General features: G+C 40.9%; 1 protein-coding gene across 2 annotated transcripts in view; it reads right to left on the reverse strand.

The window, feature by feature from the left end:
- Positions 1–6,267: 6,267 nt before the first annotated feature.
- Positions 6,268–25,163, reverse strand: part of WWC2 (WW and C2 domain containing 2) — a 112,566-nt gene continuing 93,670 nt past the window's right edge. For both annotated transcript variants that reach the window (XM_069977772.1, XM_069977773.1), the window contains 7 exons: positions 20,634–20,752; positions 19,268–19,460; positions 18,438–18,602; positions 15,576–15,668; positions 12,185–12,427; positions 11,634–11,761; positions 6,268–8,223 (listed from right to left, as the gene is read on the reverse strand). In XM_069977772.1, the coding sequence (XP_069833873.1) occupies positions 8,157–8,223; positions 11,634–11,761; positions 12,185–12,427; positions 15,576–15,668; positions 18,438–18,602; positions 19,268–19,460; positions 20,634–20,752 (1,008 nt within the window). In that variant the 3' untranslated portion in view covers positions 6,268–8,156. The remainder of the gene's footprint in view (positions 8,224–11,633; positions 11,762–12,184; positions 12,428–15,575; positions 15,669–18,437; positions 18,603–19,267; positions 19,461–20,633; positions 20,753–25,163) is intronic.

Here is a 25,163-nt window from a genome sequence, read left to right on the forward strand (position 1 = left end):
AGGAGATAAACCTTCTGCCTTTGGTCTACAAACGTCTTTCCTAGTATGTATATATGAGTAGTTTGCACATTTTGCAGATATAAGCATAACTTCAGAAAACTGTCTTTTTTAAAGTCTTGGATCAGCCAGACAAGGCACGCAATGCATAAGAATAAAAAATATTAGAATGCAAAAATATCTCCAAACTTTCCACCATTATTCATGTGTTTAACCTCTTGTTTGGTAAGATGCAGATTTTTTTTTTTTGCTGTACGAGATTAGAAAATTGATTCTGAAGTGAATGGAGATCCGCTGCCATACAGCCCATGTACCATAGCGGCACTGTTTCTGGAAGAAAGCAGCCACGTCTGTCTAATCTGCAACCCCTTTAAGGGGGATCTGATAATACTTAAAGTGACACTGTCACTCCCTTTTTGCAATAGGTGTAAAGGGTAAATTTAGCAGTTTTCATACCTTATTTTATATTATACGTCATGGTACTTGTTCCAGTAAAAAGCCCCGCCCTCGCGATGCCATCAGCACATTGTATCTGCCCCTCGATGGCTATTGAAACAGGCCAGCCTAAAGGTCTAGACCCCACCCCCATACCAGTGTTCGCTGAGGGGGCGGGGCCTATGTGCCGATGACATCGCGGTGGCGGGGCTACCGTTGGCATTGTGGCGGGGCTAAGTGGCGCTTCGGTCATGAAGCACCACTTGTTTGATTGGCTTACAGGGCTTGTCTTGTAGCACTTTCCTATGAATCAAGGTGGGGGGGGGAGGAGGGAGGAACAAGGCATGCTGTGGCATGACTTAGAGCCTATGCCTGTTAATATCACCAATATTATAACCAAATATTACAAGAGACAATGCTGTGGAACCAAGAGGTTTATTGTTATCTGCTGATGTTATAATATCTGTTTTAAAGGAGAAGTCTGGCGAAAATTTTTATTAAAGTATTGTATTGCCCCCCCAAAAGTTATACAAATCCCCAATATACACTTATCACGGGAAATGCACATAAAGTGTTTTTTTCTCTTCACTTACTACGGCATCAAGGCTTCACTTCCTGGATAAAATGGTGATGTCTCGACCCGACTCCCAGAGCTGTGCGGGCTGTGGCTGCTGGAAAGGATGATGTCAGGGGGATGCTCAGTGTCCCTCCAGTGCCCTGTGTCCCTCAGTGTCCCCCTGCCATCATCCTCTCCAGCAGCCACAGCCCACACAGCTCTAGGAATCGGGTCGTGACATCACCATTGTATCCAGGAAGTGAACCTTGATGCAGTAGTAAGTGCAGGGAAAAAAACACTTTATAAGCATTTCCCGTATTAAGTGTATATTGGTAATTTGTAAAACTTTTGGGGGGCAATACAATACTTTAATTAAATTTTTTGCCAGACTTCTCCTTTAATTGACCAAAGATTTTCCCCTATTGCCACCAGATCATTTGGGCAGATACTGGTCATTTTTTTAAAGCATGAATGTATACAATTATAATTTGTGCTTTTGTAATTACTAATCCTATAAAACAACATGAAGAAAGCTGCACTGAGTGCGTCTCAGTTCAGTCTGATATGATTAATATAGGATCTGCTCAGAATCTTGGTTGTGCTTCCTGGCCCCTCCTAAACCTCAATTTGTGATAGTTTAAACATAAATAACAAGTAACAGCTGTAAATGCAGAACAAGCTGTACGGGATTGTGTTAGCTTTATTTATGACCAACCTTAAAATGGCCAGAACTGAACTATATGAAAACATAACATAAATAAGACAGTAAATAAATAAGTGGAGAGAGTAAATCATTAAAAAGACACAAACAGCTCTACACATCAGTCTACAGTTTACAAAATCAAGCTGACAAAAAACAAAAAGGAAAAAAAAACAAAGAAAAAAACCTTCATTAAACCTTAATATTATCCCCAACAGAGACCAAGAGTAAGTCAGCACTCATCCTTGCTGTACCCTTGAACCTGCGAGGTTAATTGACTTCATATATACGTCCTCCCCAACTCTTGACCTTACAAGTACACATCATGTGACTTCTAGTAGTCTTTCACGCAGGTATAGAACTGTGGTCTGCAGCCTGTGGCTGAGGTGGCACAGGTTGCAGACATGGCCAGGTAACCCGCAGCTCCCCAGGTTTAGAGAAACAGATTACTGAACCTTGGTGTAGCAGTATTCCATCTTGTATCAGCTTTCTGGAATTTCATGGTTTTTCTTCACAATAATACTTGATTGTCTTGAAACAGACACTTGAAAACATTTGCACAATTTCCTTGTGGCAGGTTAACCCCCGCCAGTAATATGTGCTGTTTACATTTCACATTTATACAGCGGAATGAATTACAGAATGGGATTACAGAACGGCAGGTGAGCAGAGCAAAGAGGTGTCTGTATCACTATATACTGACATATTGCATTACATCTTTGAAGTGTGCCTGTTGTTTGTAAAAACTTTTGACATGTCATAAAGATATGTTAAAAGTTTTGATGGGTCCGGGTCTGAGTGTTCAGACCCATCCCGATCGGTAGAATGAGAGGAAAGATGCCGCACAATCCACTCCCACTTTGTGTTAGGGAAAAAAAAAAAAAAAAAGTCAGGCTCTTAATGTAAGTCTATGAAGCCCGCCTTTTTTTTTTTCTTAAACCAAGCGGCAAGGTGTTGTGCTGCAGTGCGGTCCACTCACCGTTCTCCCAATCGGTGCAGGTCTGAACACTCAGACAAACTGATTAAAACTTCTGACATGTCTCTGTGACATGCCAAAAGTTTTTACAAACGACAGATACACTTAAAAGCATCTGCAGGTTAAAAGACTTTCCCCAAAGAAACAAAGGGTCCTTCCTGATATTGTAGCCCCACTCACTAGAATGCAGGACTGGTTACAGCGCCAGACTTTTTTCCATTTTCATACAACCTCTTCACATAGAATAATGTTAACACTGACCAGGTAGAAAGATTTGCTAACTGTGTGAAAACTATTTTACAGATACTGCTATTTTCCTAGCCAATAATACAGTCTCATGAGAGCATTATAGGCACATCTACTATAAGAACAGTAATGCTTAGGGAGTATTTCTACTAACCATTAGGTGCTGATTGCTACAGTCATGTTGTACTGAATCAGCATTAAAAAAAGTATAACTAACATAGAATGGACTGTCCAAGCCATTATTATCTAAAGTATTGTACAAAAGGGCACATTTTTTATTTTTCTGCATGTTCTGCCCAGTTGTCAATAACTTTCTACATCTGTGACCACTCTATGTAAAATACATAGGGGCTTATAACCCACGTCCCACATTTTATGGATGCCATAGACGAGGAAGTCCTGAAGTGGAGTGTTTCCCCATTTGGCATGATACATCAATAATCATGCCGGAAGGGAAGAAACCGATTGATTCTGTGCAGCACTGTAGTGACACCGCTGTGCGGCTCTTACTGGAGGAACCACTTATCCATGGTAACACACTGGGGAGTTCATGTATAAGGTGGGAGGATAGGTGGCAAAAATAAGAGCATTTGTACTTTTGACTAAGTGTCTAAGGAGTTAGCTTTAAGGCCTCATTCACACATCCGTAAAATGTGTCCGTAATTGCGGATACACAATTACAGACAAATTTATATCCCATTGGTTTCTATGTGCCTATTAACACGTGCAAATTTTGCAGATCTGAGATCTGTGCCTCAAAAAGATAAAGATATATCCTAATATAGACTGTAATTGTGGCACAGACACCAAAGAAGTGTAAGGGATCCTTTTTTTTTGTGGACATTACTTCCATAACATCAGCAAAAAATATGGACCAGCAATTGTAGCTAGTGTCATCATTTTGACCACTCCTCCTTTTTTACAGGTACTCTCCACGGATCTGCAAAAAATACGGCTGATATGGACATACATACATTTTTGCGTATTACGGACAAAAAATTACAAACTTAAAATATGGTCTGAAAAAATATACGGACGTGTAAATGAGGCCTAAGAAGTTTCTAATTATTTATTCCGCTGTACTCTAAGGAAACCAAAGGCTACCTCTTCTACATAGAGGTCTTCTATATGTTTGGTTGCATGGATAGAGATTTTAATAAATCACTCAACGCTCCTCAGACTACTTGCAAATATAAAACACAACCAAAAATAATTATTTTACATTATCTACATGTTCTTATAGAAAGTCTTTTGTTGTAAATTCAATAGCTCCAATCATGGAAGAAAGAACCCTAAAATGATGGGAGAGAAACTTACGATTGTGTGGGGTCCAACTGTTGGGTACCTCCGCTTTATTTACGGATTACGAGAGCTGCTGAAGATAGCCAGGTGCAGTGCTCAGCTATCTCAAAGCAGCTCTAGTAGACAGTGATGACTGGAACTCCACTAAAGGTGGCCATACATCTTCAACAACTGACAGCTGAACAATTGTTGGGCCATTACTCATCTCTCCCGTTAGGCCCCGTCCTCCCCATACACAGGGATGTTCAGCCCAGCCTAGCGTTCTTGTGTTCTCAATGGTGAGGGGAGGCTTAAGCCACAGCCGGAGAGCTCTTGCAGCTTATCTATCCCAGAACATAGGGGTTGGGCAGTGATCATGCTGACCCCTCTCTTTCATGATGTTGGTGGACGGTCGGGAAAGCCCAATACACCTTATATCAATGGCCAAACACTTGGCTAGTGACTAAAGTATAAGGTTTATGGGGACCTTGTTCTTGCAGTTAGACTTCCTGCAATCATGCACTTATCCCCTATCCTGTGGACTGGCTGAAATCCCCTTTAAGCTAATAATGTGACTCAGCTTGTCTAACTATATTTTAAAGTCATATAAGAAAATAGTCACTATTAAGTTAGAAACAAGAGCTATACAGCATACCCCTGAAACTTGGTGTGAATTGCCCCTAATGTGCATGGTCAGTTAACACAGAGGATAGTCAACAATGGAGTGTCAGTGTTAAGACTGACATTTTCTTGAATGTATCGAGCAATAATCTGGACTATAGTGTTGGATGTTGCCGCAATAATTGCAATTTGGCTTATTTTTGAATCCTAAATTCATATAGTTCCTGCCCTGTTATTGCTGTTAAAGCAAATAGTAATATGTGGCCATATAATAATAGTTTACATTTATATTTGTCCTCAAGATTGAATTATAATATTTTTCCGATACACATTCTAACTATAGCAATATGCACAGTATGCTCTCCGCTGTACATAATATCAGCCTATCGGCTACTAATTCACTAAATCTAGGGTAAGTAAAATGAAAAACCTGAAATAAGAGGATTAGGTTCGATAAAGAATGAGTCTCTGAATAGGCACTTTCATATTCGAGAGACTGAGAATTATAACTGGGTTTATTCCAGTAATTACAATAATTGTCTGTACTATACACAATGCTGGCCCTAATTCACTTTAATCCTTACTAAACATTTTCCTCTTGGTTATAAACTTACATAATTCTCGTACAAGTTTGGCAACCTCTACCTTGGGAGTAATTGTATACAGTTTATCTGCATGGGAATTGGCAAGAGTGAAATATACGCAAAAGCCTCATCATACGGACAAGGAGCGTTCTCAACGGTCTCTGCAGGACATAAGAATTGTGGGGTGTAGTTCCAGCTATGTCTATGTATTTTTACAGCTCAATATACAGTTCCAAAAACAACTCCAGATGTAAGCAAAGCCTATCCTATAAATCAGAAGTTTTTCTTATACATTTGGGGGGGGGGAATTTATCAAGAACGGTGTATCTGTACATCGGTCTAACCTTAATTCCAGCATCCATGTCCCATGCCGGATTCATTGAGAGACATAAGTCCAGTAAATTCGGTGCATCTGAGGCTGCTATGCGGCAGTCTCAGAAATCTACACCAGCTCTGAGTTGGTTGATGGTTAAACAACCATTAAATGAAATGATTGCTTTACTGACATAACCTTACACATTTACTCCATATGAGTCCATTAGAGTTGTTTGACCTGATCATTTATGATCTGTGTCATCAGGTGAAAGATAAACAAACTTTCAAAAGGAACAATTGCACATATACAGTGCCTTGAAGAAGTATTCCTACCCCTTGAACTTTACACTTTTTTTCATGTTACAGTCCCAAATTGAAATCTATTTTATTCAGGTTTGATGTGATAGACCAACATAAAGTAGCAAGTACAGATAAGTGCAACCTCTGCGTGCAGCATTTTATTAGCGGTGGCTAAAGAAGTTGGATGCAGCCCTAAGGTTGCCTGGAAGACATGAATACAGCCATAGGCCATATTATGTTTTTCAGGACTCCCTGGGGCTGCATCCAACTACTTCAGCCACCAGTATTCAAATGCTGCACGCTTGGGTTCAGATTCACCCATGTAAATGTAAAGTGTAAAGAAAATGATATATGGCTTACAGGGTAATCCTGAAGGGAAACCTTTTAAAGGCTACAATATATTTGGGCGGAGGTTCTCCTTCCAGCATGACAACAACCCTTAACATACAGCCAGAGCTACAATGACATGGTTTACAGCAAAATATATTCAGCTGATAGAATAGCCCAGTCATATTCCAGACCTCAATCCCATTGAGAATCTGTGGCAAGAAAAATGCTGTTCATGGACGCTCTCCATCCATTATGGCTGAGCTTGAACTATTTTGGTGAAAAGGTGATCCTATAAAGTATTTTAACTTAGGGATGAATACTACCAGATGATTTTTTTTTTATTTTAAAAAACATTTATCATTTTCTTTACACCTCACAATGACTTGATACTTTGTGTTGGCCTATCACACATAAAATCCATATAAAATACATTTACCTTTGTGTAACATGAAAAAAGTAAAAAAGTTCAAGGGGTATGAATACTTTTTTAAGACGCTGTAACTGGCAATTGCATCACACACACTCCACGTACTAGGAACTATTGGACACAAAAAATTAAAAGTCAGACATTTAGAACTTTCTAACAACTGCTTGGGTTGAAATGAACCAATATAAATATGAACTTTAGCCTAATGTATATGGCCACATATTAGGGACTAAATGAATACCATATGAATTTTCTCTACACATTAGGGGCCTGATCCAATAAAATACCAAAAAGGTTTGTTAACGTAAAATACCATAGACGTTTGTTAACGCTTAAAAGGTTAAATTAAATTACTTTGTATTTCCTTGGCAAAAGAATAAGAAGCATAATGCACAATACTACCACCTTGTTTCCAAAAGGATGATGAAGACGTAGGTACAGAGGGCAACACCGGAGGTTCATGCTAGTAGGGGGGCCTGGAAGTAATATCTACAGACTGAACAATTTGCACCCAGTTTTTTATCACATGTAACCGTCTTAACAATAAAAGCACATTCTTTATAGTATGTTTAACTACTACCATTGGATAACTTAATTCTGTATTGCCATTCCATACAATATTGATAATCCCACTAGGTTAAGAAATGAATAAAAGGAAATTAATGTAGGAGGTATATAGAAAGCTATCAAATGTAAGAATTGTCTACCAGATTTAGCTAGCTGTGTAGTTTTCCAAAAAGGTAACTTTATTCTCCTTTGCTGTAACCCAGACCTGGCATAGAAATGAATATGCGTCATCTTCCAGCACCTCTTAACTCTGTTTTCTTCAAAGTGAATACCAACACTAGCAATGGCACCACTATGGAATACAAAAGCACCTGGTTCATGAGGCAGTCTTGTAGGTTTGGAAATTTTAAGATCTACTCCCAAAAAAGTCTACGGTGCAAAAGTCAAATGTATGGCCTTTCAGCCATTTTCACAGTCAGCTTACATGAAAACATGAACATTAGTCCATTGAACAAAAAAACATCTGAGCACAGTGCAGTTCGAAAGGAAAAAAGCACACTGTCACTGTTTCTTTGCTCCACCTTTACAAAACATTAGGAATACGTGTATATGACACATACAAACTGTACAAAATTACCATCAGTGTACCAAATTACTCTACTTTGGTTTCTTCATTTTTTTTTTTTGTGTTTTTCTCATTTGGTGTTTTTTTTTTACCTAGTCTTTAATTTGAGATACAGCATGAGATATTTTACAAACTAAGGAGTAATGTAAAAAAATATTCAGTTTTACTTTTAGCATAAAAGCAGGGCTATACTACAAAAATGTTCATCTAAAAAGATGGCCAATAGGAAAACTATAGCTGCGAAATAAAAATAGAACTATACATCGTCAGCGGAGAGAGATGGGATACTGATCTTGGCTCTGGTGAAGTACGCAATCTTCTCCCTAAAAAAGAACATGAGGCAACATATGAGTCAAAGAGCCTTTAGAATGTGAAGCACAATGCCACGATTACTTAAATGGGCACTGTCACTTTAAAAACTTTTCACATGTCCTAGAGACATGTCAGAAGTTTTGATCAGTCGGGACCTTGGTTCTCAGACTCAAAACAATCATTAGCTAGAGCCGGGAGCAGTGCTCAGCTAAGTGCTTCACTTCCCATCTCAATGGAGATCTCTATTGTAAGTCTCTATAGTAAGTCTATGGAAACCGCCTCCTGCAGCAAGTCGGAGATTGAAACGCACAGCTGAGTGCTTCTCCAGGCTTTGTCTTATGATCTGTGGAGGTCATTCGTCACACAACTCCATATAGATGTAAGTATGCAAACATGCTGATATACATACAACATAGTCTCTAGTCAACACAAGGGCCATCCTGATACAGAGAATGCTTTATAACCACTCTTTACTATGTTATTGTTTAGACACTGTTTTCACATATATTATGATTGTCCATTGAAAATGAGCCTGTGTGCTCTCCTGGCCTGTCTTAGTAAATAATTGTATCCATTGTAATGGATTTTATGCTGCGAATATGCAGCAAAATCCACTGTGGATCCCTTGCCTGTAGTTTGTATGGGAAGACAAACTCGCAGCGGGATTGACATCCAGTCTGGACGTCCTGCTCAGCCAATTAGTGGCTGCGACAGGGCAGCCACGGGAGCCCCCGAAGCAATCGGGAGCGTGAAGCAGGTACAGTATATGCTCCTGCCGCCTGGGGGGTTAACGGGGCGGCATTTACATACTGTATTTTCCGGCGTATAAAGAGATTGTCCGGGGTTCGCCTTATACGCCGGAAAATGTTAAGCCCTGCTGCGGTCAGGCAGGGGTTAACTTCAGCTAAATTGATAAAACACCTGCGCCTGTTCCCAGCCTCCGTGCATCTTCTCTTCCGCTGCCATTCCCGGCGTTGCCAGTGTGACGTACACTGACTGCGCCGGGGATGCCCGAAGCTCTCCCGAGTCTAATCGGAGACGCTCGTCTTATACGCCGGAAAATACGGTACCTGCAGCGCGATGTATGTAATCTCATTCAAAATAACTGACAAGGGATCTGCAGAGCCAGGATCTGCAAATTTGCAGCATAAAATACTAGCTAACACTGTCATGGATGGGTAATCAAGGAGGACACCATGAATCTAGTGTTAAAGTGTCACTGTCGTGAATTTTTTTTTGCAGAAATCAATAGTCCAGGCGATTTTAAGAAACTTTGTAATTGGGTTTATTATTTGTTGTTTGAAGCTCTCCCCCTGTCTTCATTGTTCTCCTATGGAGAGAGCTAAAGAAAAGACTAAAACAGGACAACAAAGAGTTAATCTACAAATCCCTCACCTGATATCTCCTGTGACAGTCACCAGTGACCTGTCTGGGCTCGGATTACAGCTGTCACCCAGCTCCGTGCCTGTAATCCTCTGTTATCTGCTTTCTGCTGCCGGCTAACTCCCTCCTTCCTCCTCCCCCCTCCCCTCTCCCTAGAGCAGACAGGGTACGTCTCCTGCAACAAGTCACAATTTTCAGATTTTTCAGAGTGGATGAAAAAGAGGAAGGAGGGGGGGACCTGGGAAAAGGCTTTTTACATGCAGATAATGGCAGATTTGGCTAATAAACCCAATTACAAAGTTTCTTAAAATCGCCTGGACTATTGATTTCTGCAAAAAAAAAAAATACGACAGTGACTCTTTAAGCCTTTTCCACTTCTCTTCGTATTAACTTTGCTTCTATGTTTTATACAAGCTCTCAGCACTGCATTTAAAGGGAATGGACCACTGATAAAAAAAAAATCCTAAAAATATTATTATTTTTTTTTTTTTACTGGTCACTGGGACACACATAAAACTGCTAATTCATGTTTTTTCTTTGTAAGTTACGTATTGAGGCTGGGTTCACACTACGTATATTTCAGTCAGTATTGTGGTCCTCATATTGCAACCAAAACCAGGAGTGGATTAAAAACACAGAAAGGCTCTGTTCACACAATGTTGAAATTGAGTGGATGGCTGCCATATAACAGTAAATAACTGCCATTATTTCAATATAACAGCCGTTGTTTTAAAATAACAGCAAATATTTGCCATTAAATGGCGGCCATCCACTCAATTTCAACATTGTGTGAACAGACCCTTTCTGTGTTTTTAATCCACTCCTGGTTTTGGTTGCAATATGAGGATCACAATACTGACTGAAATATACGTAGTGTGAACCCAGCCTTACTGTGTAGACTGAGGCATGGTAAACAAGCTCTGTACTCCTAGACAAAGCAGGACAACACTACATAAAACATTGGAGAGTCATTGGAGGAGTCCCTAGCAGCTTTGCCCATCATTCTCTATACTTAAAGTAAGATCTATTAATTAAGGGTGTACCCTAAAGGGAAAAAAAGTTTTAAAATAAACTAGCATTAGAAAGGTTATATCGATTTGTAAATTACTTCAATTTAAAAATCTCAAGTCTTCCAGTACTCATCGGCTGCTGTATGCTCTGCAGGAAGTGGTGTATTATTTCCTTTGGACACTGTGCTCTCTGCTGCCCCACTCTGTTTGTGAAAGGAACTGTCCAGAGCAGGAGAGGTTTTTTTTATGGGGACTCGCTACTGCTCTGGACAGTTCCTGACATGGACAGAGGTGGCAGCAAAGAGCATTGTGTCACACTGGAAACAATACACCACTTCCTGCAGGACATACAGCAGCTGATACGAACTGAAAGACTTGAGATTTTTTTAATAGAAGTAATTTACAACTTTATAACGAATATATGTATTTATAAGTAATTTAAAACAAATGTATAACTTTCTGACATCCATTGCTTAAAATACATTTTCTTTTTTCCTCCAGGGTACCCTTATAAGGCTGCTGGGCAGGGAGAAGTTGCCTGGAATCGCCCCGATTGCTCGTGGTATAGGAAGCATGAAAGTGATAACAGACCATACACAGATTAATGCTGGTCTAATTCACAGATTTTGTTAGGACTGGTTGACTAATGTGCATAGATTCCTCCTAACTATGTAGTTAGGGGGGAGAGAGATCTCAGTTGGATGGTAACATGCCTGACTCCTTCTGTATGATAAGCAGTCACCAGTGAAGTTTGGCAGAACACATACATGCCCAGCATGTAGGTATATGGGAGAATATATAGGAGATAGCATCTGGCCTACAGCTAAGTCTATGGAAAAGTTCCTCTCGGGTAGCTCCCATTGTAGAAGCCATAAAGCACAGATGACTTTGGTGTAATGTGAATTACCAGCTTTAGCCTCATTTCTTATTTGCTACTTAAATTAAAAGTGTGGGTGCCTGCAGGTTGCATGGGGAGAGTTGTGTGTGATAATGCTGCAATGCGGAGCAAATGTTCTGCGTCGTCTCACCTGAATGTCTGTACTTGTAGAGGCACCTTCTGGCTCTGTTCACGTAGCCTGCATACGTCCTTTGAGGCTTTTCTCATTAATTTTTCAGCGCAGAATCCTTGCTTTTGTTCTTCTTTTGATTGTTCAGCCTACAAACAAAACCATCATCTGTCTTTAAAGCTTAAGGCATCGGATCACCAGGATGTATTACATAATTTCAATTAATGGGTCGTTCTGGGCCTTTTGGCAGACAACTTGTTTTATCACTGTTATTGGCAGGTCACATTGAACGACGGAGCAGGAAACACAAAACGGCGTAATAGAACTTAAAGCAGATTCTTGATTAATGATTTCAACTCGTAGCTTCCCACATAACCTTCAGTATTTACTTGTATAACCTTTCCCTTAGTATAATTCATTATGACACTACAAGAATACATTAGTATCAAACTAATGAACAAAGCGGAAAAAAAAAACAAAGAAACCTGCTCTAGTAAGAATACTCACTCTTTAAGGCTATGAAATACATGTAATGGTTTATGGGCATATGGATACTGCCGTCTTATTATTACCTGTTTTTCAGCTTGTTTTAGAAGCTTCTGGAAGCGATCGTCATCCAGGACACACGCTGGCAGTTCAGTCTCCCCCCTGGCTTTCATCTCCTCTAATCTCTGCCTCAGGTCTCTCAGTAACTGCAGCTCATCGTTCAGTCGTCTCTGCCTTGTCCGTGATGCTTGGAGATCCAGCTCCAAGTCCAGAGACGTCCGCTCACGACATTCATGCAGGACTCTTCTGGTCATTGTCTGGCACATAGGCTAATAGGAATAAACACAGGTAACCATATAATAACACAAAGGGCAGAGAATGATCCCTGAATACAATTGTCTTAAACCTAGGACCATCAAAAACATATCTTAACAGAGCTTTCAAGCCCCATGCAATGAGACTATGCCCCCCCCCCTCCATGATAACGCTTGTCACAGGATACCTTTGAGTCAATCGAATTTACAATGCGTATGTCTGTACGCTAGCAGATGGTAATATAGAACTACTGATGTGGACGAAGATTGTGATAAACATCAATACTATGACAATACTGACAGGATGATAAAAAGCTTGAATTGTTGACAATTCCCCAGGGTATGATTTCTAATGACCCAAATGACCAGCTATGAAAAAAAAGGGAGAAAATTTTGAAAGGAAATACATTTTGCCATTTGTTTTGCCTCCCTCCCCAAAATCACTTAGGGCTTTCCGAGAATGTGATACACCAATGTGTTTGGTGGACAGCCAGATATAGAAGAAAAAAAAATACAAATCCATTATAATAAAACGTATGATAGGATTATTGCTTATTTATACAAATAATGGGATTATTTTACTTAGAACCCCAGAGTATTGAAGTATAACCTTTATTACAAGCCAACTTATATTAATCAGTAGAGCAAAGAAATATCTGAAACTCTGTAATATATCTTGTTAGAAAAAAAATGTTCCTTTTCAACTTATCAAGCTTTCTCCCCACTATCAGCTTTCTTATCTGTTTATCACTAAGGATATTCTATATAGTAGATCAGGTTATAATGCCCATAGATGTCTATGGAGAAGGGGAAGAGGTGGAAATAAAGAGACAATGCAGGCATATTACCCGACCCCAGTACTGGATTTATAGCTTACACTGCTCAGTGCTGTTCTATATTGTCCTCTATGCTGCTGCTGTTTGAGGGTTGCTACCAAAAAAGTAAAATAACACTTTCTCCTGGTATTTGTGTGTCCTGCTTATGGAAAGGATCACAGCAGCTAGGTACAAGTAATACAATGAACAGAAATAGTAGTACTGATCATGCATACACAACAGGAAAATTTATCTGAAATGACAAGCATTGGTTAAACATTGTTGGTTTTAGACACTGCTCAAAAAATAAAGGGAACACTCAAACAACACATCCTAGATCTGAATGAATGAAATATTCTCACTGAATACTTTTTTCTGTACCAAGTTAGATGTGCGGACAACATAATCACACAAAAATCCTCAATGGAAATCAAATTTATTAACCAATGGAGGCCTGGATTTGGAGTCACACATAAAATTAGGCTATGTTCACACAACGTATATTTTCATAAAACCACGGCCGTTGTACAACAGCAGTGATTATTACGAAAATATACGTGCCTTTGCTGCCTATGGGATTCCGGCCGCAGCGTATACACATAGTATACGCTCCGGCCAGGATCCCTAGCAGCGCCGCAAACAACTGACATGTCAGTTATCTGCGGCCGCTATTCAGTGGATAGCGGGCGTAGAAAACCATGTCAGTGCACACTGTGGTGTGAGCGGCTCCGGCCGCTCGCTCCATAGTGTGCTGTGGGGAGTTCTGATGCGGGCGCACACTGATGCACCCACATCAGAACTCTGCAGCGCTAGAGATCCTTCGGCCGGTACTGGATGATCTTTTCAGAGACCGGCCGTTCCGTGACCCGGCAGGGTCGCGGCACGGCCGGTCTCTTACAGGGTCTGCACATGGCCTTAAAGTGGAAAAACACACTACAGGCTAATCCAACTTTGATGTAATGTCCTTAAAAAAGTCAAAATGAGGTTAAGTATTGTGTGTGGCTTCCACATACCTGTATGACCTCACTACAATGCCTGGGCATGCTCCTGATGGGGTTGGGAATGGTCTCCAGAGGGATCTCCTCCCAGACCTGGACTAAAACATTCGCCAACTCCTGGAAATCTGTGGTGTGACGTTAGTAGATGGAGCGAGACATGATGTCCCAGATGTGCTCAATCAGATTCAGGTCTGGGGAACGGCGGGCCAATCCATAGCTTCAATGCCTTTATCTTGCAGAAACTGCTGACACTCCAGCCACATGAGGTCTAGAATTGTCCTGCATTAGGAGGAACCCAGGGCCAACCACACCAGCGTATGGTCTCACAAGGCGTCTGAGGATCGCATCTCAGTACCTAATGGCAGTCAGGCCACCTCTGGCGAGCACAAGGAGGGCTAAGCGGCCCTGCAAAGAAATGCCACCCCACACCATTACTGACCCACTGCCTAACCGGTCATGCTGAAGGATGTTGCAGGCAGCAGATCACTCTCCACAGCGTCTCCAGACTTTGTCACTTCTGTCACATGTGCTCAGTGTGAACCTGCTTCCATCTGTGAGGAGCACAGAATGCCAGTAGCGAATTTACCAATCCTGGTGTTCTCTGGCAAATGCCAAACGTCCTGCACGGTGTTGATCTGTGAGCACAACCCCCATCTGTGGACGTTGGGCCCTCAAACCATCCTCATGGAGTTGGTTTCTATCCGTTTGTGCAGACTTATGCACATTTGTGGCCTGCAGGAAGTCATTTCGCAGGGCTCTGGCAGTGCTCCTCAAGTTTCTCCTTGCACAAAGGCAGAGGTAGTGGTCCTGCTGCTGGACTATTGCCCTCCTACGGCCTTCTCCACATCTCTTGGTGTACTGGCCTATCTCCTGGTAGCGCCTTCAGCCTCTAGACACTACGCGGACAGACACAGCAAGCCTTCTTGCCACAGCTCACATTGATGTACCATCCTGGATGAGTTTCACTACCTGAGCCACTTGTGTAAAGTCCATCTCATGCTACCACGAGTGTGAAAGCACCACCAACATTCAAAAGTGACCAAAATATCAGCCAGAAAGCATAGGTACTGGGAAGTGGTCTGTGGTCCCCACCTGCAGAACAACTCCTTTATTGAGTGTGTCGTGCTAATTGCCAATATTTTTTGATTGTCAATCAGTGTTGTTTCCCAAATAGACAGTTTGATTTAACAGAAGTTTGATTTACTTGGAGTTATATTGTGTTGTTTAAGTGTTCCCTTTATTTTTTTGAGCAGTGTAGGTAGCTAACTCATAGGTTATCTTAGTAATCACAACTTATTTCTGCATAAACTATAGATGCAACATGTTCTATTATACACACTGTGAACATACCCTTTTTACTCTCAAACTGCGCCGCTCTGTTGCATTTCTCACAAAAGGTGACTTTTTAGCCAGGGTCGAGCTGTCACTATCACTTCGATTTAGCTGCAAGAGATATGTAATATATGAAAAAATATTCAGTTTAACATATTAGACTATTAGGCAAGAACATATTAATATAACGTAATGCAAACTTTTGCAATCCTGTAGAGCAAAGGGGCATAAGAGCTCACTAAATGGACAGTGACAGCAAGGACTGGTGCCAAGGAGGAATGCAGAGCTAATGCTACACATGTTAAGTAAAGGGTGTGGACTTGTACAGGTAATGCTATTTTTGGCTAAGAATCAACATTTAATGCAAGATTTAAAGATGTCAGGGTCAGTTTACAGGAGAAAAGGGCAGATACAGATTTCTGAATGAAGTTCTCTGAAGCCCAAAGGTAATGATGAAACAGAAGATGTTGATCCTGTTTTTGACAGAGATTATTTGAGGACATTTGATATAAGGATTCTCTAGGTGAGGGATATGATATAGGATGTACAGGATGCACAGCTACCCCTAGTGACACAGACCATGTGCCAGAATCTAATGGAATCACTTTGTGATGCCTTTTACTTCAAAGGGGTCAAATTTCAGATGAGCAGAGTATGGGGTTATTATGGTCATTTCAATGCTTTAGACGCATTTCGACTTTTTGGAGCATGTCTTCTGAAAATGATATATGCATGGCTACAGATGAAAAAGCCAGGACCTTGAAGGCAGGGATTAAATAGTCAGCTGTTACTGGCCTCTGGCTCTAATGACTGGATTGTGCCAAGAAACATAAAGCAATGTAAAAATCTCTCTCTCTTCTTTCTGGATGTTACTTAAAGGGGATATCTAGTTTATAAAACCCTTTTTTTCCATCCTATTAGGGAAATGTAAGTGAATATCTTGGGCAGAGTATAGAGCACATTCCAAAATAAGCTTTTAGCTCTGTAGGACATCTCACCAATTTCAGTATTCACCATGTAATGCTTAAAGCGACTCTGTACCCACAATCTGACCCCCCCAAACCGCTTGTACCTTCGGATAGCTGCTTTTAATCCAAGATTTGTCCTGCGGTCCGTTTGGCAGGTGATGCAGTTATTGTGCTAAAAATTTACTTTTAAACTGCAATGTTCAGCATGCAACTGCAATGTTCAGCATGGAGAGAATGTTCCAGTGGCATTCCTAATGATGAAGAGGGTGGGGAGGAGGGACAGAGGGGTGGTGCAAAGTTAGGGCACAGATACTCCCGTAGGGCACAGGGTTGTAAGTTTAAAAGTGTTTTTTTGGACAATAACTGCATCACCTGCCAAACGGACCCCAGGACAGATCTTGGATTAAAAGCAGCTATCCGAAGGTACAAGTGGTTTGGGGGGGTCAGAGTCGCTTTAAAGTGACTTTGTATCCATCAACCCACCCCACCAAACCTCTAGAACCATCTGCTTGATGAGAGTAAATCCTTACCGGTTGTGTCTTTTAAAATGTGCCCAAGACCTTGGTTAGAGCAAAAAATTATCCTTTAAACTTGCAGCACTGTGTCATACTGGTGTGGCCTAAAGTATCCTTGCCCCAGGTCTGCAACACCTCTTTTTTCTTCCTCTACACTCTCCTTATCATTAAAGAATTCCCCTGTACAGAATTTCTATTCATCACCTGTCTAAACAATGCACTTGTGCCATAGCAACACTGGTGCACTGTTTAGACGAGCGATGAACAGAAATCCTGCCTGGGGGCGTTCCCGATGAGGAGGGAGGGGAGGAGGAAAGGAGAGGCATTGCAGACCTGGGGCAAAGACACCCTAGGCCACACCAGTATGAAACAGTGCTGCAAGTTTAAAAGATGATTTTTTTGCTCTAACCAAGGCATGAAAAAAAAAAAAAAAGTCGGAGCTCTATGGAGCCAGACACCTTTTTCTAATTCAGAGTGGGGAGAGAATGCATTGCAGCATATCTTTTCCCTATTGATCTTAGCAGATCAAAACTTTTAACATGTCTCTATGACATGTCAAAAGTTTTTTGTAACGACAGTGACACTTAAACTACAAACTGCAAGAAGATGGCACAAGGGATGAAGGCACAGAACTTTAGTGGTGGTTTATTTGCCCCAAAACAACCAGGTTGGAGAGTTGAAATCCAAAATGCTTGATCCTTCTCTCTCAAACATGATCTTTTGGAGGCCTCCATACACATTCGAAAATTGATGGAAATGTATAATCTTAATTTTTTTTTACTGACTAGAGTCAGATAATGAAATGTGTGTGTTTTTTTTTTTTAAATCTGTTTCTATTTCATAAAATACAATTATTTTCATTTTATTGTAAATTGTTATGCGGGCAGCCATTTTGCCTGGGCTGTTTTTAAAGTGTGACTATCATCCTGCTCATGCAGCAGGATACTCTTTCCGTCAGGTCAGTACTCTGTCCTAAAGCATGTGGTCTACTGAACTGTCGAAACTAATCATTATTCTACTTTTTCTACAGTAGCCATGTAAGGGCTTTTTTTTTGGCTACGGAAACAATTGTACTTTGTAACTTTTATCAATATACTGGGGATGGGGGGTTTAAGATCAGGTACAGTTTAAATGCCATTCGAGGATAAAACTTTGTTAAGTGTAAAATGTTTCGGGCTGATGCCCTTCATCAAATTCTCAAGTTCTAAAGCTCAAGTGCAAGTGCTCAGACTGCAAATTGCTCCTTTGTAGTGTGTGATTACTTCTTCAATTTGATTTGAATTGCTGGTGGCATTGGAGGTTACCCATGGTTGTCTGACACCTGTATAGGAACCCAAGCTATACAAGGAAGAGCTTCAAAACCCATTAATCATAGGATAAAGAAACTTCCACCTTACCCTACATATGTATTGGTTCTTCTCTCCTGGAGAGAATGTTTGAGATCGGACGATCATACTGTTTCGCACAAACGGTCGCTGTCTTGATCCAAGGCTACTCCTGTCCTTGGGTCGGACTGAAATATTTTCATGAATGGCTTCTTCTGTATTTGTTTCTTTGTCGACCTTTGATTCCAGGAAAGAAGTAAAAACGAAACCGAACATTTAATGCTTTTTCATCAATTTGTAACATGGTTACTGAACAAAAAAATAAATAAAACATTCTACGACTGTCAAAGAAGCAAATGTGATTTGACTAAACTCTGGAAAACACATATAAAAAGGGAGAGCCGCCTATCTGTGCCAAACAGACAGCTGGTGTCACTGGGATTGAGGTTCACTACAAAATATTCTCATTAAAACTTTCTGCCGTTTAGTTCCATATTCAGATCTCCCTAAGGGAACATGAGGATGTTCAGATTGGAGAGAAGTAAAAGCTCTCCACTTCACAGACCTTGCCTGACCTTCAGATTAATATTTACACACCTGATCATTTATTTAAGCGCTGTATAATGTATCTGATCTCACATCAAAAGCCAAGTCCGGAGCACATATTGACTAGGACTTACAATGCTTTTTGACTATAAACCAATGGTTAACCATTCGCTGTAATCCATTCTTTAATGACACAATTATTGCCAAGAGATTTGGCTGAGACAGTCATACTGGACACATTAAAATTTTACTTTAGTTAAATTGCTTTCACTCGTATGGCATACACCACTGCCTATAGAGACCTGTAATTCCCGCTAAATGTATTGGAGGACATTATTATATTACAGTGATTTTACCAGAGTTGGAAGCTCAGCAGCAGGGGGAGCAGTGGAGGTAGGATCCCAGCTTCTGGTTGCTTCATAGGGTTCTTTATGTGCGTCTTCTGGATTAGCACTCAGCTGCAGTGGTGGGGAGTAAAAGTCATCCAGAAGTTCTGGTGGGCAATGTTCATCCAGGGCATCAAAGGACTCCTCGGCTGGTATTTCTACCCTAAATATATTTGTATAAGAGGTTAAAAAGAAAATGTATGATGCATGATGTATTCAATTTATTATTTATCATCTAACACAAACCGCTCTTAATAAGTATGTTACATAGGTGAGATATAATGCACAATTGTTTCATGTGCTACAATATTAGCACAATGGTTCCTCACCTACCTATGGTGCCTAAGAGATGTCTAATAACGACAAACTAAAAAATGTACTAAACATTCATTCAAGAGGCGGAAAATAGGCTTATCATAAACGTATAAGGACTTCTGGGTACTGCCATGCACTTGCTAAACAAGGAATGGTTCTACAAATGGCAAACCTCTGCTGTGGTCGTGGCTTAGGTTCTTAAAAGAGCCATGGAGGTTGTGGACATGCGCCTTGTCTGTGTAATGCAGGAAATATCCTCCAGATAACAACCAATTAGAGATGGGAACAGCACCGGCCAGTTCAAATAGGTGAAGTAGAGGATAGCGCACGTCTCACCAAACAGGATCCATCCGTCCGGAAGCAATGCCTTTCTTAAATGATTGTGATTCTTAAGTGGGTGTCAGCCGAAACGTTGCGTAGTAGGATGTGAATAAAGCCACGTTTGCTTCACTTGAGGTGCTCTCTCCATCGCTATTTTCTCATATCCTCCAGATAGACCATCTCTGAAACCACCCTCCACTATGGGCCCCTTCTCTAATAACTTACAATTCTCTAATGTTAACAGGTTATCCCAAGAATAAAACTTGGGATCAGTGGGGTTGTGACTGCTGGGAACCCTAATGATTACAAAAAGCAAGAACCCCGTGAGTAACTAAAGCAACGATTGACCGGACCCAGCGCAATCTGCTTACAATACCCTCAAAATCAAGGTTAACATAGGCAGGAGGCCACCCTACACCTGGAGCTGGCCCTGGGTAAGACTAACTAGGGCGATGCAGAAACAACTCAATATAAAAGTACAATGAGATAGCATCGGCTCCACAGCTGCTTATAAAGCAGATCATTTTCTGCTTTTCTGTTATCGCACCAGTAAAAAACACTTTGATATTAAAACTCCATTCTATTACAGGCACATGTTAATAATATGGTGATCTATAGACTACAGGGTAGTAGGCTTAAGAACAGATTATACTGATTATGCTTTTCCCCTAGGATTTAGGGCTAAGAGCTAATGACTTACCATTCCTCTACAGGACACATCTGCTCCTGATCACCCTCACTGGCTTCTTCCTGGGCTAATTCTTGTTCCACCGCTTCCAACTCAGCAGATGTCCTCTCTAGCAATGCTGACACAGCATCCTGGCACAAAACCCAGCAAAAGCAGTCAGCAGTTGATCATGAAAGGGAAAGCGAGCAGGAAAAAAAGAGCAATTATAACTGCAGCTCCCTAATCTTTAATTGAAATTCTGTTTGACTTCTGTCATCTGGTATCAGCCGCTGCGGCAGAATGAAACAGTATACAACCTCTGAAATAAAACCAGTCAAATTTCAGATGTCGGGCTATTCTTTTACACTGACGCTTCAAAGGCAGATGTCAGTTGACAGGAGTCAATTGCTCTCATCTTTAGGTCTGAATGAAAAAAAAGGTACAAAGTGAATCTGGAAACTATAACTTTCTGTAATAGTTACCTATGCCCTGTAGATGAGCACTCTTTGAATCAATGGGTAAGAGAGCTTGTGTGATATTGCATTTAAGAATGATCTTCCAAAGAGTGACCTATTTAGTAACGAAGAAGAAGAAACACAGAAGTGCTACATCTATTATTATTATTATCTTCTGCATTGGCTTATGCGCATAACCACTGTACTAGAATGGCAATGTGCATCCATTTAGACTTCTTACCTTCACAGGGGACAAAGAAAAATTCTGGGGTGAATGAAAAAGATGTGGCAGACATTTCTACAGGTAGATATCAGAATGGTGCTAATATGATTGTATTATGGGACTAATATAGTGTAAATTTGAACTAATGCAAGCTCTAAGTTTAAAGGTGGACTGGTTGTTGTTATGCAAAATACCAAAAGGAATAGGGGAATGCTACAACATGCTGTGTGGGAAATTAAAGGCATAAATAATGCACCAAATGCTATATTTAAAAAAGATAAAAAATTATTTGTAATTGCTATGCCATGGTTGGAAGGGTCTCTGCATGTGCATCAAGATCAACCTTAACAAAGTAAGAACAAATCTGTACAATTTTATATATGCTAATCCAGTGTTAAGCAAGAATGAGAGGCTGCCACAAAATTGCAAGTTCTGGGGACAGGCAAAAAAAAGTGAGCTGACATCTTTCAGCATGGTCCACATCAATGCTGCAGTGTGTCTGCATGGCAGCTGGGGGCATAATGAAAGCCTCTAGGTTTTCCACTATAAATTCCAATTAGGTCCTGACAGGCATATTACACTGCAATACAGAAGTACTGCAGTATATTACATCAGTGCTGAAGTGATCACTTAGTTCAAGTTGATCTGTCATGGGGTTTTACGTAGTTAAAATAAGTGTATGGTTGTATAGAGCTTCTCAGTCTGATCTCATATATAACTTTTAAAAATTGAGCCCTCCAGTGTTAAAGATAGCTGTCTTTTTTAAAAGATAAAAATGAGCTCCAGAAGTCCAGGGTGTTTTCCCCCAGATGCAAAAGCCCAGCTATGAACAACCCACCATCTGCCTGCAAGGACCCTGTGCTCGCTTTAAACTGCCCCCAACAATCATGTAATACACTGCAGTACTTCTGTATTAGTGTATTATGCCTGACTAATAGCAGTTTAACGTGAATGTACCAGTGGTACATCGCTTTTCTGTTTTTTTCTGTATCTCATAATAGACCGGCGATGGCCATAGCATTGGCATCCCCACACCGGTCTATTTATGGTAAAAACAAAAAAGCACTGTACCTCTGGTACATTCGCTTTAAAGCAGCGGACATGGGGGCTTCCATTAGGCCCCAGCTGATATCCCTATAATTAATAAGGCCCCAAATTAAATATTATTTATTTTTAGTAAATTTTTTACATTAAGTTAAACACAACAAAAACAACATTAACAGCAACACTACAATGGAAGAATGCGTGTAGGTAGACAAAAAAGTCCAGCACTCACCGGTATCAGAGGTATAACAGCTTGTGTCTTTATTCCATCTTGCGGTGTAAGCAGGGAGGGAGAGGGTGCGCGGCGTGACTCAGATGGCGACGGCCGTTTCTGGCCACTAGGGGCCTTTCGTCTAGCCAAGAGTATGCGCCGCGTAACAGGAAGGGGGTGTGATATAGGTAAAAGTAACACACGTGATCAGTGACAATATAAAATCATTCAAAGCAATAAAACATTACAGAAACACAGCCAAATCGTTTCTTTCATTGAGGCCAAGAGGGCCTGTAGCTTCAAGACCTGCAATCCATAAAGACTCTCTTTTCAGTAGAGTCCGATGCTGGTCTGTGCTGCTACCTCTGGGATTAACCCGTTTGAGACCTAAAAATTTAACGCACTTAGTGTCTCCCCCGTGTTCCTTTCGGATGTGTTCTATCAAACGCGGTACTCCCTTTCCTGTGTGAACAGAGTACATATGCTCTTTATATCGATTCCAGAGAGGGCGTTTAGTTTTGCCTACGTAGAACCTTCTACATGGGCAGACCAGGGCATATACTGTGTACGTGGTTCTGCATGTAATGAAATCTTTAATGTAACATTCTTTCCCTCCTAGGTGGATATAGGAGGTACTCAGCATTTGTGAACAGTAGTTACAGTGGCCACATTTACGGTTGCCCTCGGGGAGAGATGTATTGAGCCAATGTGTTGTTTTCTTTTTCTTTTTATCAAGCCCACTGTTGCTACTGAGAGCGTCCCCTATAGTTTTGTTTTTTCTGTGGGTAATACAGGGTTTACGGCTGGCAATATCATGCAGGTCAGGGTCGCTCTCTAGAAGAAACCAGTGGCGATTTATGGCTTGTCTTATGATATCATTGAGTGGTGAGTTCTGAAAGATGAACATAAATCTTTTTTCATTAGATTTCCTGCGGGAAGGAGATTGCAATAAACTGGATCTATCTGCGTCTAGAGCACGATTGAATGCTTCTTTTACCATAGGCTTGGGATAGCCTCTGCGTGTAAGTCTCTCCTCCAGATCACCAGCCTAAAACTATAGGGGACGCTCTCAGTAGCAACAGTGGGCTTGATAAAAAGAAAAAGAAAACAACACATTGGCTCAATACATCTCTCCCCGAGGGCAACCGTAAATGTGGCCACTGTAACTACTGTTCACAAATGCTGAGTACCTCCTATATCCACCTAGGAGGGAAAGAATGTTACATTAAAGATTTCATTACATGCAGAACCACGTACACAGTATATGCCCTGGTCTGCCCATGTAGAAGGTTCTACGTAGGCAAAACTAAACGCCCTCTCTGGAATCGATATAAAGAGCATATGTACTCTGTTCACACAGGAAAGGGAGTACCGCGTTTGATAGAACACATCCGAAAGGAACACGGGGGAGACACTAAGTGCGTTAAATTTTTAGGTCTCGAACGGGTTAATCCCAGAGGTAGCAGCACAGACCAGCATCGGACTCTACTGAAAAGAGAGTCTTTATGGATTGCAGGTCTTGAAGCTACAGGCCCTCTTGGCCTCAATGAAAGAAACGATTTGGCTGTGTTTCTGTAATGTTTTATTGCTTTGAATGATTTTATATTGTCACTGATCACGTGTGTTACTTTTACCTATATCACACCCCCTTCCTGTTACGCGGCGCATACTCTTGGCTAGACGAAAGGCCCCTAGTGGCCAGAAACGGCCGTCGCCATCTGAGTCACGCCGCGCACCCTCTCCCTCCCTGCTTACACCGCAAGATGGAATAAAGACACAAGCTGTTATACCTCTGATACCGGTGAGTGCTGGACTTTTTTGTCTACCTACACGCATTGTTTGAACTGCTTCGCTCCTGCCCGTGCACCACCCGCACAGCTGTTTATTCCTTGGAGATAACCCCCTCCACCTGTACCTGCACTCCATTCTATCAAGGTCTGGCCAGTCCACTACCTGGTTGTGCTGAGGTCTCTCGCTCCACACATACTACTACAATGGAAGAAATGGCTGTTCCCCAAATCAATGAGGCACCCCAAAAACTGCCATGAAAATAGAATCTGACCCACAAAATAAACAAAAACAACTAACTAACTCTCATGCGGAAGATGGAAAAAAAAAATCACTTTGACCTCGAAGCTCAGAATATTCCATTTTCTCAAAGAGAACTTACTAGCTCTCATGACCTGTCTGCTTTGATAAATACATGGAATATCCATGACTAACAATTCTGGAACCTGCTTTCTTAGAAAATTATTTATTATTATTATTATTATTATTAATAATAATAATAATATCAATATCTATTTACACATTTCTAGAACAGAAATATAGAATAATAATAGAGTGGCAACTGGGTGTTACCATTCACCGTATAAAGGCGGTGTTATCAAACGGCCTGTCACTGTCAGCAATGACTGGATAGAGTCAGATGATAAAACAGCACACCTCCAAATGGTTTCACCCAGTTGTCAATTTGATCACAAAATTCTAAAGCTAATAAAAGAGGAATGGCAAACGCAAATGTTCCATAATTGTAATGTCATGGGGAATTCCTAGTACTAGTACTGACAAAGAGATCATTAAAAATGAAAGATAAATACATAGGTAATAATTATAATTAGTCTTCTCCT

Source organism: Dendropsophus ebraccatus, chromosome 7, assembly GCF_027789765.1.
Source record: "Dendropsophus ebraccatus isolate aDenEbr1 chromosome 7, aDenEbr1.pat, whole genome shotgun sequence".
NCBI lineage: Eukaryota > Metazoa > Chordata > Amphibia > Anura > Hylidae > Dendropsophus > Dendropsophus ebraccatus.